This window comes from Brachycentrus maculatus, unplaced genomic scaffold (assembly GCF_059751285.1).
Source record: "Brachycentrus maculatus isolate JH-2025_06_01 unplaced genomic scaffold, ASM5975128v1 h1tg000894l, whole genome shotgun sequence".
In the NCBI taxonomy this organism is placed as follows: domain Eukaryota; kingdom Metazoa; phylum Arthropoda; class Insecta; order Trichoptera; family Brachycentridae; genus Brachycentrus; species Brachycentrus maculatus.
In genome coordinates, this window is record NW_028281619.1 from 21969 (window position 1) to 41103 (window position 19135).

The 19135-nt window shown below is 31.1% G+C and overlaps 1 protein-coding gene across 1 annotated transcript; it reads left to right on the forward strand.

The window, feature by feature from the left end:
* Window positions 1-887: 887 nt before the first annotated feature.
* Window positions 888-15444, forward strand: ple (tyrosine hydroxylase ple). Its single transcript, XM_088275516.1, has 7 exons — window positions 888-1232; window positions 9956-10067; window positions 10381-10503; window positions 12128-12947; window positions 14016-14142; window positions 14231-14460; window positions 14549-15444. Exons 1-7 carry the CDS (start codon window positions 1164-1166, stop codon window positions 14721-14723), a joined length of 1656 nt encoding a protein of 551 aa, XP_088131642.1. The 5' UTR covers window positions 888-1163; the 3' UTR covers window positions 14724-15444.
* The last annotated feature ends 3691 nt before the right edge of the window (window positions 15445-19135 follow it).

A 19135-nucleotide genomic window follows, 5' to 3' on the forward strand; every position in this document is an offset into this window, starting at 1 on the left:
TATATATATATATATATATAAATATATATGTATATATATATATATATATATATATATATATATATATATATATATATATATATATATATATATATATATATATATATATATATTTTATATATTTATATATATATATATATATATATATATATATATATATATATATATATATATATATATATATACATATATATATATATATATATATATATATATATATATATATATATATATATATATATATATATATATATATATATATATATATATATATATATATATATATATATATATATATATATATATATATATATTTATATATATATATATATATATATATATATATATATATATATATATATATATATATATATATATATATATATATATATATATATATATATATATATATATATATATATATGTGATTTTAAATATTGCCTTCAAGTATTTAATCAATGCTTGGGCTATGTGGCATTTTTAGATATTTCAATAATTATAAGCAGTAAAAGAATATTTTGTGATAAACTAATGTTTGATGGTCCAGAATTCCTAGTTTTAAAACTGTTTGAAAAGTGATTATTTGCCGCCTTGGAATATCCTGAATAATCGTCCTTGTGTTACAGATTCCATTGGTTGCCGGCAGTGAAAACCCGTCTGGGAAGTTACAGTTTCCGCGATGAAAACTCGAGTCCACGCAACAAGGGTAAAGGACTCGGTGGTATCGTAATATGCCGTATGTTGTTCCGCAGGCTGTTTGCAGGGCTGCCCGCCGCCGAGCGAGATGTGCCGAGACAGGAGGAGGGGCGGCGGGGCGCACGCGCGCTCTAGGAGGGGGTGGGGGGAGGCCTCCGCCACTATTTAAACTGATCACTCCGGCCAATTGCACTCATTGATTTGTTCGCGATCTTTAAGATCAGTTAGCAATCGGTAATCCGTTCGCTTTATCGCAGTTCGACAGACAGGCATCAGTCATAGCCCGTGGTCGGAAATTCGTAAAGCTTTCGAAGACTCGTTAACTGATTCTCATTGTCCAGCAGTAGAGGCCTTCGCGCTCCAGGCTCGGTTACAGTATCCCGAAGATCGCCATAGTTCAAGGGGTAGACACCCCCAGTGATTTTAAATAATTTATACGCGAAAGTTCTAATACAAACTCATTCAAGATGATGGCCGTAGCAGCAGCTCAGAAGAACCGAGAGATGTTTGCCATCAAGAAATCCTACAGCATTGAGGTTTGTCTAATAACAATTCTTAAAAAGCTCAACTTTCACTCTTCAGCGGCTAGCGATAAGCCCTCAATTTATGATTGATATTTTTTTAGTATTCGTTATGAAAGGATTTTTTTTGTAATCAATGTTAATGTTACATTAACTTACAACAAAATAAAACGATTTAAAAAATAATTGTCTGATAGAATAATTAAATACAGGTTCATGATGCATGTCTTTCATAATTTTGCATTGATTAAAAAAATGATTCGCAATACAATTCTTTCATTACATAATGTTGAAGTCTTGTTCTTCTAACCTTGTCCTCCGAACTAACATTGTACGCTCTAATTCCTAATAAAATTGATCATTCGTACAAGTTAATTAGTTTACGCCCCGTAAAAACTAAAACAATTGGGTAAAGCTGACATTGGCGAGTGATATTTCACCAATTTCGACCTGACGGATGGTACTCAATCAGATTGAGGATGCTCTAACCTCTAACAGGTTGACGTGTTGATGTTTGAATAGGCTTTGTAGATAACATGTCGAATCAAGTGGATAATACAGAAATCTATTGTCTCTACGGCAGAACTCGCAGGCTTATTACTATACTGAGATTATAAATTAAAATATTTGAATTCTCATCCTAAGAAATATTAATACTGCTATTTTATATTTATTGTGGCGAAAGGCTATTTACTATATCAAAGTGGCTGAAATTCAAATGGAAATCTTTCTTAAATGTTTTAAAAATTTATTTGATTATGAAAAATAATATTATTTTCTCACCACTTTTATTTACATTTATTCATGAAATCCAAACACAAAATAAGTACCACTAATTAAAAAATCCTTTATTTTTTCTTGGTTTACATGGTTACAACGGAATTCACAGTATTTATTCAATTTATGACGTAATAAATCAAATTCATTTAAAAAACGTAATTGATGTAAACGTTTTAATAAAATAAAGGCACACTGATAAATAACACGTGAGCAACACACGTGAGAAACGTTTTCGCAAGTTTCCCACCAATAAAACGAGAATCGAATTCCACGTATAAAACGCTACGAAACAAATTAATGTTATGTAATAAGTCGGAATAGATAGGTACTTAGGTCGTGATGTCGACCTTGTTTAACTGGCCACTAGTAGTAATAATGAGTGGTAGTAGTGGTAAGACCATTAACTCTATATAAGTAATATGCAAAAAGAAAGTATCTTCATGTCGAAATGGGTAAACAAAACTACTAGCCATCTCCTCGTGATACGTTATGCAGTGCGAACAGCCTATGAATCATGCGGTATTTTTTTGTACATTTTAAAAATTGTATTAGAGAGTCACTTTGTGAATAGATTTTTTTAACAAATTCGCACGATGAATGCGAAACTTTGACAAAACTATGCATAAAACATGAAGACTTTATTTATATAGCATTTTCAAGTCTCGTGTAATACATTTTTACGCCGAACGATTTTGATATAACGTGAGGTACATACTTAATTAAAACTTACGGGATACAGAAAAACTGCATCATAATGATGTTTATTTTATATTTTGTGTTATTTTATATGATTTATTAATTAATTATAATTTTTATCAAAGATAGGATCCCGTTTTATTCGTATCAAACCAGTAAACAATTTTTACATGGTTAATGATTAAATTTACTGTTTTATAATTAAATTATGATGGACCGCGTTCAGACTTTTAAAAGAGGGCTTTTACAAGGCAATGTATTTCAAGAATACATCGCTCCGTAATAACTTTTGAATCATTAATGTCAACATAGAATAAATAATTTAAAGTTTTTCATATCTATAAAATAAAAGCTGGGAAAAAAAACATACAGGTTCACATAAAATATAGGTTCAAAACAACCTCTCGTTATGGAAGACTATTGAGAGACAATATTGTGTACTGATACGGACAAATCATTTACCTTTACTTTATTACACACAGTCATAAAGGTTTTATTTCGTAACAGGAAGAATGAGTCCTGTTAATCGCTGGCGAACTTAGATATCTTTGTGGTGACTTAAAATTGCTACAATGGAATAACAATCTCCGCTAGTGGGCAATAAGTGCATAACATCTTTCAAGGTTAGCAACTTATATTGAAATGATAACATTTAAGGTCGTTGTGACCATTCACGTAACATGGAACAAATGTGTAACTGTAACATTTTAATGCTTGGAGCATTTTTCGTACAATATACTCGTACATATATATCATTACCGTTTAATTAATAAGATGCCGTAACAATCGAGTTTGGATTTCGTACGTTACCGAAAATAATTTAACTGTTATATAATAAAAAAGCTGACGACATTCGTTAAGTGCGAATTAATCAAATCAACCACAAATGAGTCGACATTTTATTAAAATTAAATTTGAAGCACTAACACTCTATTTTCTATGTTGTACACGAAAAACAATATAACTATCTTGTGAAAGCACTCAATACTGTTAAGTGATTTTATAACAGTTTAGGTGTCCAAATCCTTATTCACAAATCTAAGATATTTTTACATTTGACATCGTAACAAAGATGAAAAAATATGGACAGATATTTACTTTTCAGCTAATGAGATGTCATAGACTGGTAATGTGATCATTTAACCAGCCTATGATTGGTCATAAACCCTGTTAACCCCAGACTTCTATTTACTTTTTCATATATGTTGAGATGTCAAAATGTGATTTTATAACATTATTATTTCTAAAGCTATTTTTTTTGCTTCTGTAGTTATCACCTATAAGGGTTATTAATTAGTTTCAAATATCTGTAATTATTTTTATACTCTTAGTCTATGTACTAAACTTTTTAAAAAAATAATGCAATTTAGATAATAAATGCAGTTATTTTTTAGTATAGGTATTTTTTCAGAGATTGTAATACACAAATACATGAAAATATTGTTAATTAAGTAATAGCTAGGAAATAATTTAAATAGTCAAGAAGAGCCAGCAGTGTAAGGAGCAGTATAAAAAGAAAGCACGCTTGTTATCAAATGTGTTTGTTATAAACGTTTGAAAAATCTAGATGTGGATAGATAGCAGTGAAAGGTGCTGTACAGACAAGACATTGTTTTGAAATTAATTATATATTTTAATATAAACACAACTCTGAATTGGTGAGGAAAAATATCCAAAACAAACAAATGAAATGTATATTTTATCGTTCTGTGCAATACAGACTTTAAATTGATTCGAGGGACAAAATCTATAAATAATCCCATGCTTGTAGTGTTGCGTGAGTCAAATAAAGGTTCACATCTTTTGAAGCCGCTAAGGCTCACCTGGACAAAAAATAAAATAAAAATTCAATTTTTAATTTAAATATAATATAATGTTAATGAGTTTTTATTCCTTAAAATACATTAAGAAAAATCAATAAGTTAAAAATACAAAAGTTAAAATGCCGTTAATTAAAAGTAACCACGTGAATTGGCATTATATGTAAATTGTCTCATGAAATAAACAATGAGAAAAAAATATTATTATAAAAACTGCGAAATAAGACGAATGTTTAGTTTTTTCAAGTACGTTGAACAGGTGTAAATGGGTAGTTACTGGTGGTGACGATCATGTACACATCTTGGGAGGTTAACGACTTAGTAGTCGTTGAACGGCGGCCTTGGGAACCTACCGACTGATGAGTGATCATGAAACGACTACCCGATGAAAGTAAAAACACTTTTTAATGTTTCCACCACAAGCAAACGCACACATCATATGAGATTACAAATACAATGCTTAAAATAATGTTTAAACCGACTCACAGTAACATATAATCGATTTTTAACAGAGAAATTCATCATTTTAATAAACGAAGACATGACAAAATACATGTGAAGCCGATAAACGCAACTAAGTTTGGAGTAAAGGTCCTTACAGTATATTGCCTATACCCCAATTAACCAGCTGCCTGACAATTGTATATAAAAGAACTCAATCAGGGATCCATGAAAAATACTTTATGCAAAGTTATTTGTGATGGTGATTAGTTTATCATTTGTTTATTTTAAACATGCTTCTTATGTTTATATAAAAAGCCTTATGTTTGATTTTTAACATACTAATTTATTTAACCCGTTTATTGTTTTATATTTGATATTTTGCCTGGTATTAGTTTTGCTTAAATTTTCATCTATTTACCAACCTTCTCATTTGTGTTTCAGTCTTGTCAACCTTTATTCCATGTCCCAAAATGAGAAATGGAAATTACTCATCGGGAATATTATATATATGACTTATGTTTGTAATTTGTTTTATATTAAAAAAATTAAAAAAATGTATGTAGATAGGGAAACGGTTTTAAACTAGTAATTGTATTCAGGCAAGTAATAATAATAATACTTTTGTAAATGCAATCGACCATTATTTGAACCTACTGTTTTGATTTTTCAAATTTTACAGGAATGAAAAGTTATACTTAATTACAATTTCCCCATTTAATTTAATTACAAAGAACCCGCTCTTAAGTAACTAAATTATTTATTATAATCAAATATAGCTCTAAACGTTAATTTAAGCATGTTTTTTTTTGTGTATCTTGATGATTATTTTGTTTCCAACATGCTCATTTATTTTCGCAGAAAACTTAACGTTTTTGAACAGTTATTTTATTATTATTAATAATTTTATAGATTTTCAAATTAGTTTGCAACTCTAAAATATCAATAATTTTAAATTAATTTATCACAAGTTTGATAGTACGGGAAAACAAAAAATACTAACGAAGTTTAAAGATAAATTTCACTGCGGGTTTTAATTACTAGGGATACTTTTCTTGCAAATTTGAAATTTTTGAGAAACTTTTTCTCAATGGATGAAAAATGACAAAAGATAACATGATTTTATTTAAATGTAATTTTTACGTTTCATTTGTAATTTTAAACGTTATGGACATTCATTTATAATTTAAAATAATTTGCACATTGAGTTTTTTGTTGATTCTACAAGTTTCTTTATGTACAATATTTATAGCAATTCTAGTATGTACATGTAAATAATTCTTATCTTAGATTTGAAGTTTTGATTTTTTAATACAACAAACTATTCAACCAGTCTTTTGTAAAATATTTACAATATAACGCGAAATATAGAGGCATCTAAATACGATTTTATTTTGTTTATTAAAAAAATACAAATAATCAAAAAGATTTTAATTTCAACATTTATTGTTTACAGTCACTCAAAATTAATAACCGAGCAATATATTAGTTAGTTAGTTAGTTAGGTAGCATGAAAATTTAGAAATATTTTTATTCATAAAAAAATGAGGAAAAAATTAAATAACTGACGATTTATTTTTTCCTCCTATTTTTAACACTTACTCACATCTAGCGGTGCTTAGGGCACTGTATCATATCGAAACAGTGTTATCTTGATCTTAGTTACTTTTATGAAAAGTCATCAGTCCTGCTCGTCAGGTTAGGTCCAGGGTGATAGTAAAAGTGAAATATCACCAGTATTTATTACGAGATCCCCGGAAATAAAACCCAAGGACCTTCAAATGCGGTTAACTTTACATTAACATTAAATTAAAAATGTTAACCATACAGTAATTACAAAAGGTTTCCGGAGTTTTCATATTGTCATGAAATTTGTGCCTTGAATAATTATACTTCCAAATTAAATTCTACAAATGAACATGATTTCATGGAAAAAAATCAGTCATTCAATTACAAGTACAAATTATTAAAGTTTTTTTATAAGTTTCTTCCACAGACCGTACGCAAAGGGCGTTCGTTCTAAGGATGTCAAATCAGAACGGATATAAGCAACGAGCAGCGTAATGGAATTCTAACTGAAAGGAAATTGGTTTAGGGCCCTAACTTATTCTATTTTCAGGCCATCCGGTTCCTTTGTAGAAAATGTGTTTTAGAATAAATCATATCAGTATTTTTCTCTACTGAAATGTTGTTCGTAAACAGTTGAGACACTTAGACGTTTTGATGACATAAATATAATTTAAATTGAAATAGATAAAAATAGGTTTAGTTACGAAGTTTAAAAATAAATTTAATTACAAACCAAATATATTTATTCGTTTATTAATATTCAAGGCATAGATTTTATGATACGATGTTTTGAGATTTAAGTCATACGATTTGAGACAGACTTTCTTCGTCAGGACAATTACTAAACCAACATGCATGTAACGTCATCCACAATTACCCAAGCATTATGCACACATTCACATATAAAAAAAAACACAACATAAATTTAAAATTTATTCATTGAAAATTACATTATGTATCTAATTGTCTTTTTGTACATCCTACAAAATAAGAAGTTATACTAAAATAATCAAATTTAGAACTTATTCACTGGCCGCTTTTAGCTTTCGACCAAAGTCAAGTCATTTTGCATTTTTGTATAAAATCTGCAGAACACCCTCGATCTCAATAGCTCCACATAGTCAATGTATCTTGTAAGGTATATTCAGAGATTTTCCCCCCGGATTTCGCACTTGGCCGAGGAAATTAAGTTTTCATAAAATTGATATTTTCATTAATCAATATACGTACATACGCATAAACATATTTAATATGTTTATACATATCGCTCACTCCTTTTAAGAACGTCATAAATCAAAAAACTTGATTTTTCAGGAGAGCGTTTTTAAAGTTTAAAAATATAACACAATGTTTTAAAAATAAATGTCAAGAAACTTATTGAACTTTTTACTGTGCAACAAATCTTTTTAGGTAAAACCTGAAAGTTTTTTTCTCCATTTGATGTTAAAATGTTTATTATATTTAAAAAAAATTAATTAAACAATACTTTTTCTTCAAACTGCAAAAACAACCCTTTCTGCCCTGTAGCGGGTAAGTTAAAAATATGCCTCTTTTGCTGGGATATAGTACATTTTTTGGGCATTCTAAAAACACAACTAAAAATTGACAATTTTTGATTTATGACGTTCTTGAAAGGAGTGAGCGATATGTAAGTACATTTTTTAAAATATGTGTATATATCAGTGATAGTCAAAAGGTCACAAAAGCTTTTTATTTTATTAAGTTGAAATTAAGGTAAATGTTGTAAAAGGGCTCAAGAATTCAATGGTCAGCAGTTATTATTTGATTATTTTAGTCGCGTACTTCTTAATAATAAATGTAACAGGTTTGTGGAATCTAGGTCATGGAGCTTGTTACCGTTTACACGTATAATTTAAAGTTATTTTATAAACACAAACAATCATTATTATTTTCTTTGTCTCCATTACTTTGTAAGGAGTGGAAAAAATATGTTCCTGTACACTTGATCGAATTTAAAACATAATGAAATTTTAAAGCGTTCAATTTAAAAGGTGGAAAAATACTATAACTTGATAATAAAATACGTGATAAATCCGAGCACTTTTAAAAAATATTGCCTTTCAACAGTAAGCCTCGCGATAATGGCGGAAATAATGGAAAGCACTTAGGGACTCTGAAAATGCGTCTTCAACAAGTGCCGAGTGAAGTTAAAAGGAAGGAAGGATTTAACCTCGGTCTGATAGTAATATAAATCCAGCTTTGCAATGATTCTGGAGTGGAACTTGAGCTGAGAAAGGATCAGAAATGGCGCACCGGACGTGTCTGGACGCCTAATGATATCAAGGCTTTGTTGAACTTTATGGAACCTCATTTTAACTGCCAGCCTAAAAGGATCATTCTACCATGAGGCGGATTAGTTTGGGAATCAAAAGTGTTCGTCTGGAAATAGTTAAAAAAAACTGAATTGCTATTATGATGTGAAGTGAAATAAATAGTTTCACTAACAATCATAAATAAATATTTTTGAAAGATATAGACTAATTTTTTTTAATGTTTAATTTAAGTTTAAGCCAGTACGGTTTTAAGAGGCCATTAATAATTATTTAATTTCAATAAGAAGTAATAATAAATAAGTAAAAATCTTAATTTAATATTGATTTTAAATGAACAGTACTAGTTTAAAAAAAAAAACAGTTTTTTATCAACAGGTGATTTAAAGTAGACTTAATGTGGAGTAAATTAAATCAAAAATAATTATCAGATGTTACAACGAAAATGCCGACACCATTTTGTAATTTTTTTATACGCTTAAAATGATTACATATGGTATAAACTCAAATTTATACAACGTTACAACGTTTTTTATTTGATTTATTTTTGTACTTTTATTTATACAAACTTAAAGTAATGTGCCTATTTCTTAGTATGTGTTATTTAGTTCATTCGTATTTTAAAATATTTAACTTATCATATATATACTGAAAAATGAAGGAAAAAACACACAAAAGCTAAAATGATGTTAAGCGAAGCGTTGAAAGTCAAAGCACAAAGGAAAATATTTTAAAAGTAATGGAATGGACGTCCAATGGCGTCTTTGTTTGTAAAGCGAGTTAAAAGCTTTTACATTTTCTTGTAGAGTGTTAGGGCACATACATTACTTACGTGTCATATAATCATATCGTAAAAAAGTATTTTAATATAAAATCCTGAAGAAAGTGGAGATTTTTAAGCGAGAATGAGAAGCGTGAGAACTTTTAGCGTTAAATGGAAACCCGATTCTTTGATAGTGTGAAATGTCGAGCTTTGAAGCCACAGGCTTTAACAAAGCTTTGAGCGTAGTTGACAAGCTTCCATTATCCAATTATAAACTTTCAAACTCCACATTTCTGCTCCGGACATGTTTAAGCCATTGAGCTAAGATTAAAATAGGCGTTACCGTTAATAATTTGTATTATCTTTTTTTCATTTCAGAATGGCTACCCATCACGCCGTCGCTCTCTTGTAGATGATGCAAGATTTGAGACCTTGGTAGTAAAACAAACCAAGCAATGCGTTCTCGAGGAAGCCCGTCACCGGGCTAATGGTAATACACACAAAATATTGTAAATTTGATCAAATAATTAAGAATAAATAGCTATTTATATTTTTTTACACCCAATTTCATTTCAAAGTTGCAGAATGTAAGCAAATCTATTTTTTGTCAAGCTAAAGCTGGCAAACGTATATTGCGGAGTAGAAAAATGGTATCTGTTTACATTATGCATCTTATGACAATAGAGAAGTCAATAGATTAGCGTTTTTCGTACATTATTTTTATTTGCATGTATATTATTATTAGATTTTTTTATTTTGCGTAGTTATTTAGTAGGCGATTTTTTTTATTATTTTCAATGTAGATTCGAGCATGGAATCTGAAATTCAGGCACACGCTCAAGAACAGAAGGAGAGTAAGATTCAATTTGAATCACCGACAGTTGAAGAATCAAATCAGCAAGATGACGCAAGCAACGGAGGACTAGGTACGTATATTGCTGATAATTGTATAATACTTTTTAAGTTTCTCATTCGGTGTATACATGTCAAATGCATGTTTATCTTTCCCACTCTGCTTTGCACGCTCTTTGTTTGGTAATTACGTAGGTAGTACCGAAAGTTTCGGGCCTTACAGTCTTTAAATAGAAATTGACATAGTTTATAGTATATTATTTATGCTTATATTATATTGTTTTTGAAGTTATCATTATAAGTATCTGATAAATTAGTTGTTCATGTTTGTTTAAATGCCTATTTTTAGGGTAAAATAGGTGTAAGGTACATTTTTTTTAAGAATAAAAGATTGATCATTCGTTTCCTTTTAAAAAAAAAAACAAAATACAAAACTATATGATACTTCATATTCACTATCATCATCAAGATACTATTGTACTTGTTTTATTTTGTAGACTACCAGATGAAAACTAATTAAATTGAAAACCAATTTGATTTATTTACATTAATTTTGTATGAAATTTATTGCTTAGTTTAGAATACTTTTAAGATCAAAACTTTAGTTTCATTATATATTTCGTTTTCGCCATTTAAGGATAAGGTTACATTTTTTATTCTGCAGGTTATTAGATGAAATTTAATTGGTGTTATCTTGATTCTGTACATATGTTAAGGTAATTTTCACTTTTTAAGAAAGTATTTCCAACAATGTTAAGCCATAAACTTTTGCTTCTTACTACGAAGGTTCAGTTCTCTCTAAATGCATAATTGTGTTGTGTTGAAAAATCGCACGCTATATGTGCATTTTATATTTTATCTAATGTGCCAGTCACTGGGGATTTTAGTAATTATAAGATCGACGGTAAGCATTTGTCTTTAATAATTCAATGCTGCATTTAATAATTTATTAAAGTAAAAAATAATTGCAATTATTAGCAATCACGATAGGAAGAAGGTTATTATTGAATTTTAATTGAGGCCTTGATGATTAAATCGCAATAAGTATGCGTGTATGTATAAAATTTTTAATTCATATATAACGAATATTTAATCTAAATCGACCTTGGTTAAAAATTAAAATATTCGTAATAATCTAATGTTAATAGATAGCCTCAATATGCATATATATATATATATATATATATATATATATATATATATATATATATATATATATATATATATATATATATATATATATATATATATATATATATATATATATATATATATATTATTTATATATATATATATATATATATATATATTATTATATATATATATATATATATATATATATATATATATATATATATATATATATATATATATATATATACATATACGTATATAATTATTGAAATGCATTACTGAAGAATTCGAAAAAAGCAATTTACGCCTGCAGATTTGCACAAAGAAAATAATGCCACTTACATTCCATGAAATCTCTTTGAACTTCACTTAGGAAAATTGCGTTGTTCACTTCACTCTCTTCCGCTTTACAAAATTACATTTCAGCTCCCATACTTACTCATCATTTATTTCAGGGGTGAACTAACATTATAATAGTACATTAATATATTTTCTGAAAATGTGGATGTAATTTTTTTTATTGACAAGCGATATTTACTAGAGTAAATGTAATTGTTCAAACAGATGTTGGACTCACAGAGGAAGAGGTTTTGCTGCAGAATGCCATGAGCGAGTCTCCGGATGCCGACCAGACTTCCCAACACGCCGCTCTTCTTCTACGCATGCGTGACGGCATGGGTTCTCTCGGTCGCATCCTCAAGACAGTCGAAAACTACAAGGGAGTAGTCAGTCACTTAGAGACGAGACCATCCAAGAGCGAAGGAACCCAATACGATGTGTTGGTGACGGTCGACATGTCTCGCGCCAACCTGCTGCAACTCATCCGCGCCCTCAGGCAGTCTTCCTCGTTCGTGGGGGTCAACTTGCTCAACGAGAGCAACATGTCCATCAAGGACCCGTGGTTCCCGAAACACGCTTCAGACCTCGATAACTGCAACCATCTGATGACCAAGTACGAGCCAGAGCTCGACATGAACCACCCTGGCTTCGCTGACAAGGTGTACCGTGAGAGAAGGAAGGCTATCGCTGAAATTGCTTTCGCGTACAAGTACGGAGACCCGATCCCCCACATCGACTACACCGAGAGTGAGAACCAGACGTGGGCTAGAGTATTCAACACCGTGCTGGACTTGATGCCCAAGCACGCTTGCGTGGAGTACAGGAGGGTTTTCGCCATGCTGCAATCTGACAACATCTTCGTGCCCCAACGTATTCCTCAGTTGCAAGAGATCAGCGACTTCCTGAGGAAGAATACAGGCTTCTCTCTCCGCCCAGCGGCTGGTCTACTGACCGCCAGGGACTTCCTCGCTTCCCTCGCCTTCAGGATCTTCCAGTCTACGCAATACGTCAGGCACTCCAACTCTCCCTACCACACCCCTGAACCGTAAGTTCAATTTGTCACCTCACATGCGGGTATATATATTTCAGGGAAGTAGGAATATTTTAAATATACAGCTGAAAAAAATATCTGAAAAGTAGTCGAACCTTTTACTTAAGAAGCTTAAGATAGCAGTATTACATTGGGGATTTTTTACCCGCGGTAAATTGTTCTCCTAATTAATGTTCATGTACCTTTCATAATATGAAATCGATATTTAATATTCCATCTGACTTGTATTACCCTCTGGAATAATTCAATTAAGATGGCTTGATCGCTTCTCCCTCGGGAAATCAGAACAGTAGAATCAATTTGACATAAATCTCTTACATCTAAGAAATATGATTTTTATCTCAACCTGAGATAAAAATTCAAAACGTGACTTAAATCAAGGACAATACTTCTCGACGTTCGTTCTCTGCCGGTCTACTCCCTAGAAATGGCCAATTAAAAGCTTCATTGAACTACTCGACAAGCGGTGATTGCGCCGGTCTATGAGAAGTGGTAACTTAATGGATTGGTAATTTAATAATATCGAGCAAAGCGCGCCATCACTGTATATGATGTGTATTGAGTTATAGTGCACGGTTAATAGAATTATGAACTTTATTGCACCTCTCACAGAATTGTTCTAGAGTAGGCCTTTGTGCTTTAAAGTGACTCTACCAAAGTGGTCTTAGTATTATAAGTACAAAGTCGTTTATATGTTAAATACTGTGAAGTTTTACCAGAAAGCAGTTAGTACTTCTTTACTTAGAATTCTGCTCTATAGATGTGCAGTATATTAAATATATAATGCAATACGATACAAATATGAATACTTTGTATTCATAACAAATAATAAGGTAATTTGTGATTGTCTTTTCATTGCAACGTCGTAACTTTATTTCCAGTAGTATTTCAGTATTTCACCTAATTCATCATTCGTGATTTATACGTGTCAAATGAAAAAAATAATGTTTAAGAAATTAATAAATAATTTTGCAGATGCATACATATTCGTATTTATCCGTAGATAGTTGTTACGTTTACATATTATTTAGAATAGTAGAATAATATTTTTTTCTTTTTTAGCGATTGCATTCATGAACTTCTTGGCCATATCCCCCTGCTCGCTGATCCTGGATTTGCCCAATTTTCTCAAGAAATAGGACTTGCATCTCTTGGTGCATCCGACGCCGAAATCGAAAAATTATCTACTGTAAGTCACCAATAAAATATTTAATAAAACACTCGTACAATTTTGGCAAATTTATATCGAATAACAAATATTATATAACATTTTATAGGTGTACTGGTTTACTGTTGAGTTTGGTCTCTGCAAGGAAAACAGCCAAGTTAAGGCATACGGAGCTGCTCTGCTGTCCTCCTATGGAGAACTCTTGCATGCCCTCAGTGACAAACCAGAACTCAGACCTTTCGAGCCCGCCACTACCTCTATTCAGCCCTATCAAGATCAGGAATATCAGCCTATCTACTACGTCGCTGAGTCGTTCGAAGATGCCAAAGAGAAGTTCAGGTAAGCTGTACGGAAGACGAGGGAGGAGAGACAAGATAGATGTATCGATGCTAGCGAGTTGAACTAAAAGTAATGTTTGTTTGCGCAGACGTTGGGTGAGCACCATGTCCCGCCCGTTCGAGGTCAGATTCAACCCGCACACGGGCCGCGTGGAGGTGCTGGACTCCGTAGCGAGTCTGGAGACCCTCGCGACGCAGCTCAACACCGAGCTGCTCCACCTCAACAACGCCCTCAACAAGCTGAAGACCAAGTCCTTCCGTTAAGACCGGATTGCGCCGCACCATGACCACAATGTATTATTAGCACCATTTGATTCAAGGGGGATCAATTTAGTTTTTCAGTTTCCTCGTAGGAAATGTGAAGATGCTTCGCCCTCAACGAACATGCAATCGACTTCCTTACCGCCAGAAGTCCGCGGACTGTGATGGATCGTCTCGTTTGACGGTCTGTCTCCGCCGCGATCCCCGTTCGACTGTCGCATCTTATTATTGTATAGAACTCTCATCTATTTTATTGTATGTCATAATTTTAATTTCATCACATTTTTACTAACACTTGTAATATTTATACGGTTCTCCATCGGACGTTGCGCTCTGGGACTGCCGAACTGTGTATACATAGCTTCGTTTGCTATCAAATAATTTGTGGTTAATTTAGTCAGATCGTATTATTTTGAAAGTATTAAGAGAACTTGTCGAAAAGTCAAAGAATTCAGCAAACCGGAACCGCTGTGCATAAATGAAGTACGAATGGAGAAGTATAAAGATTTCAAGGCAAACTATTTATTTTTGCGATCTGCAAGTAAAATGTGTTGTGGGTCGTCTATGGTGATTTAAAATTGCCCTTAAATTCGCCATACGACGTATCCGAAGTATTTAACATTTATTTTTAAATGTAATCAATGTTTTCCTTTAATCACGCCGTGTTTATAGAGTATGACTGCAAGCACGTGTGTTATGTGAATAAATTGAAATTGAGTATTTATAAGCGATTTTTATTTTTGTTGTTCCCACCTTCCCTTATACACTTACTTTAGAGCGAAATGCGTTGGTATCACATTTGCATTGGCCCACTTGCGAATCGCTTGCGAACATATATATAATTTTGATATTGGTTCAATTGCACTGCTTCACCAAGAGAACATTAGTAGAGTTTGAAAACAATCTATCTCTCTTTCTTCTTTCCATGTCCACGCCATACATAAATTGAGAACTTCTATCACCAGAAAGGATAAATACGATATGGATAGACCCCATTTGATTACTGAGTTAAGTGCAAGAAGAGGCTTAAAATTCCAAGGATTTGATTGTGGTGAAGCGAAAATTATTTACCACAAAGGTATTCAGATAAACTAATAAGTACACGTACTGCAAGAGATGAACGTACGTAAATATGTTTGGTTTGTAAATTAGGATATGATTTACTTAATCAGTGTAAATTAGTTAAAAATATGTTTTTTGAAAAAAAACGTCCTTCAGGGTGAATATTTATTGAAATGTGAGGGTGAATATTTATGAAACATAGTACATTTTAAAAACTGACTGGGAAATTCTAGAATGAATTTATTGTAAAAAGTATTTGCATGAAGATTTTTATTATTGGTTTAAAAATTGTAAAAAAAAATTTTTTTATTGTTTTGCTTTTATTAAGCTAAAATAATAAAATGAAAAGGCACATGTAAATTTTTATTATTCCTAATTATTAGTCATTGAATCTGACCTTATAATGCGATTATGGATTTAAATGTAAAACTTTTTAATTATTAGATTTATCTTAGATACAAAACCAAATTAAATTATATACATATAAGTATATCAATACAATTCTTGCATCGATGCAATGCTGGAAAAATACACAACTCAATAAAAATTACATCAAAATTATTATTAAAAAATTAACAGCTTGGCATTATTTTAAGCAATCATGTTTCTTAATAACTTCAAAATATAATAGTACACCTCTAGCAGGATATTTCTATATTAATTATAATTTTATACAAAATAATTGTGTATTAATTTTGTGTGAACAAACACAACTCAATAAAAAACACGATAAGAGAGAACTGCTGATTAAAAAAATTAGTTAAGCATTATTTCAAGCATTCATATTTCTATTATCTAAAATAAATCTTTACATTTAAAATATTCATATTTCTTATACACCTCCTGAAGGATATTAAAAAAAAAATTTTATTGTTTGCCTTAAAGCAAGATTTAAATTACAAAAAATACAGTTAGCCTTAGGTTTGATTTTTTAAAATCATAAAGTACAAGCACATAGCATAGGGTTATGATTAACCGATGTATTGTTCCATTTGTGAAGAAGGGCGAACGGCCTTCACGGTTTTGCAGGTTTACCATATACCCTCTTTTGTCGTATTTTTCATGATCATTTTGCATAAATGTGGCTGAATTTCGTTGATGCAACGTTGAATTTCCTCTTGTAATGTATGGATAATTTAAAGGTTGTTGATATAGACCTTTGATTTCAAATAACCCCAATAAAAAGAAATCTAATGGTGTTGAATTACATGATCTAGGGGACCAATTCTGGTCACCGAAACGAGAGAGTATACGACCATGAAATGCCTCATGCTGTACTTGAACTATTTCACGGGCTGTATGGCATGTGGCCCCGTCGTATTGAAACCACATGTTGGCCACATCCATTTTCGGTAGAAAGAAATATATAATAATAATAATAATAATAATAAATTTGAATAACTTATATAGCGCTATTTTCGTAAAATAATAGTCGCGTTATCGAGCATCAGTCACTACTTGATCAGCTTCACGTTAAAAAAAGTATGGTCCAATGATGCATTTGTTTTTCGGCAATCACATGTGGGTTCTCTAAACCCGAAATACGGTAATTTTGGCGAATATAAAGGCGAAAATGTGCTGTCATCACATAGTATGATTTTGCTCGAAAAATCAGCAACCACTTATTGACGTTCCGTAATTCATTCAATGAATTCTCTTCGCTATGCATGGTCATCAGGTTTCAGTTCTTTTGTTAATTGAATTTTGTCCACGACGCCGAATTGATGTTCCGGGATTTTCACCAACACTCTTACGCACTGCTTCGACATAGCATCCAACTGATCCAGTCTCCCTCAATTTCTAAATTAATCTTTTCACAGTTGACAAAGATAAAACACGATTCCCATCATCTTTTGTATGAAATATTCGTACTCGCTGCCTTCAAAACTTTCATTTTTGTTGAGATATTGCTTTTTTTTAATGAAAAACCGTTGTGTCGTGTACCGCTCTATTATTACTTACCCTCAACTGTCAGCTACCAAATTGTTTTTATTTCCCAGTGTTGCAAATAATTAACAGCACAAATCGAAGCAAATTCAAATCAATGTAACAATCAATAATTTTGATGTCATATAGATTTTTTCTCGTAATCCAACAAACACATTGCAGATATTTAAGATTTAATACAGCGTTAAAAGTTATTCGAAATGTTAAAGAGCTCATAGAATTGATATATATATATATATATATATATATATATATATATATATATATATATATATATATATATATATATATATATATATATATATATATATATACATGTTTGTGTGTGTGTGTGTGTGTGTGTGTGTGTGTGTGTGTGTGTGTGTGTGTGTGTGTATATATTCTGGTTTATTGATTACTTGATTTTTTTTCATGGATTACACCACACTTACGTGTAAGCGTGAACATGTTAATTTTATCAGATTTAAGTGAAACTTATGTATGTTCGTTTGCCGAAATATAATTAGGTATAAAGCATTACATAATGGGTATTGAATGGTACACGTGAGACTTAGCACGATTTACTAAAATCACTACTCGGCCTGTGTTAGAGATCAATAAATTTATTTTGGGATATTACGAGTATTACATACAAAGCAAGTCGTAACGCGAATCTTCTGCTTGTAAGAGAAAATTAGATATTTTATACGCACAATTGTACGTACGTAAGTATGTATATTTAAGTATAATATTTCGATAGTGTATTTGGGTGAATATATCACGTACAAGTAGATGTTAGCAACATAATCTAAATAAGTTTTAATATGGGCATTTTATAAAAAGGAAATAACTCAGTTGCAAAATTACTTTATAGAAACAAGAAAAGCTGCCGAAGGAGCTCTTTTCTAGTCTGGTTCACAGTTTTCAGCTCCTCTGTACGTTTGTCATGAATGTCTAATGTACCAAGACAAAACGAGTGATGAGCTCGGGATATGAATGTATAGCTCTCCTTTCCTAATCTCTACGCAATGTCTTTCTTCTCTTTCATGTAACAAAATATGAATTGTAAACGTAAAGTCTTTGAAATTTCAATGTCTATTCCAATTACCGATTATCGAATCGCCGCGTCGTGTCATAAGTTTTACTTAAAAAATAGTTATAAGTTACTTAACTTATATTCCGTTTTCTTCTGAATTTTTATAACATTGTTCTTTTTCAAGGGATTTTTTAAAAAACAAATTTAATTGTGGTTTCAATTTTTCTGGATCTCAATGTCTCAAATAAAAGATATATAAGTATATGATATATAATATTTATATTTATACACAAAATTACGTCATTTTTTAAAACGAATTTTTCGTCACGTTTTGGTCTCATGGTTAATTTTTTTTATTAGTTATGACATCGTATTTGCATAACACAAGATA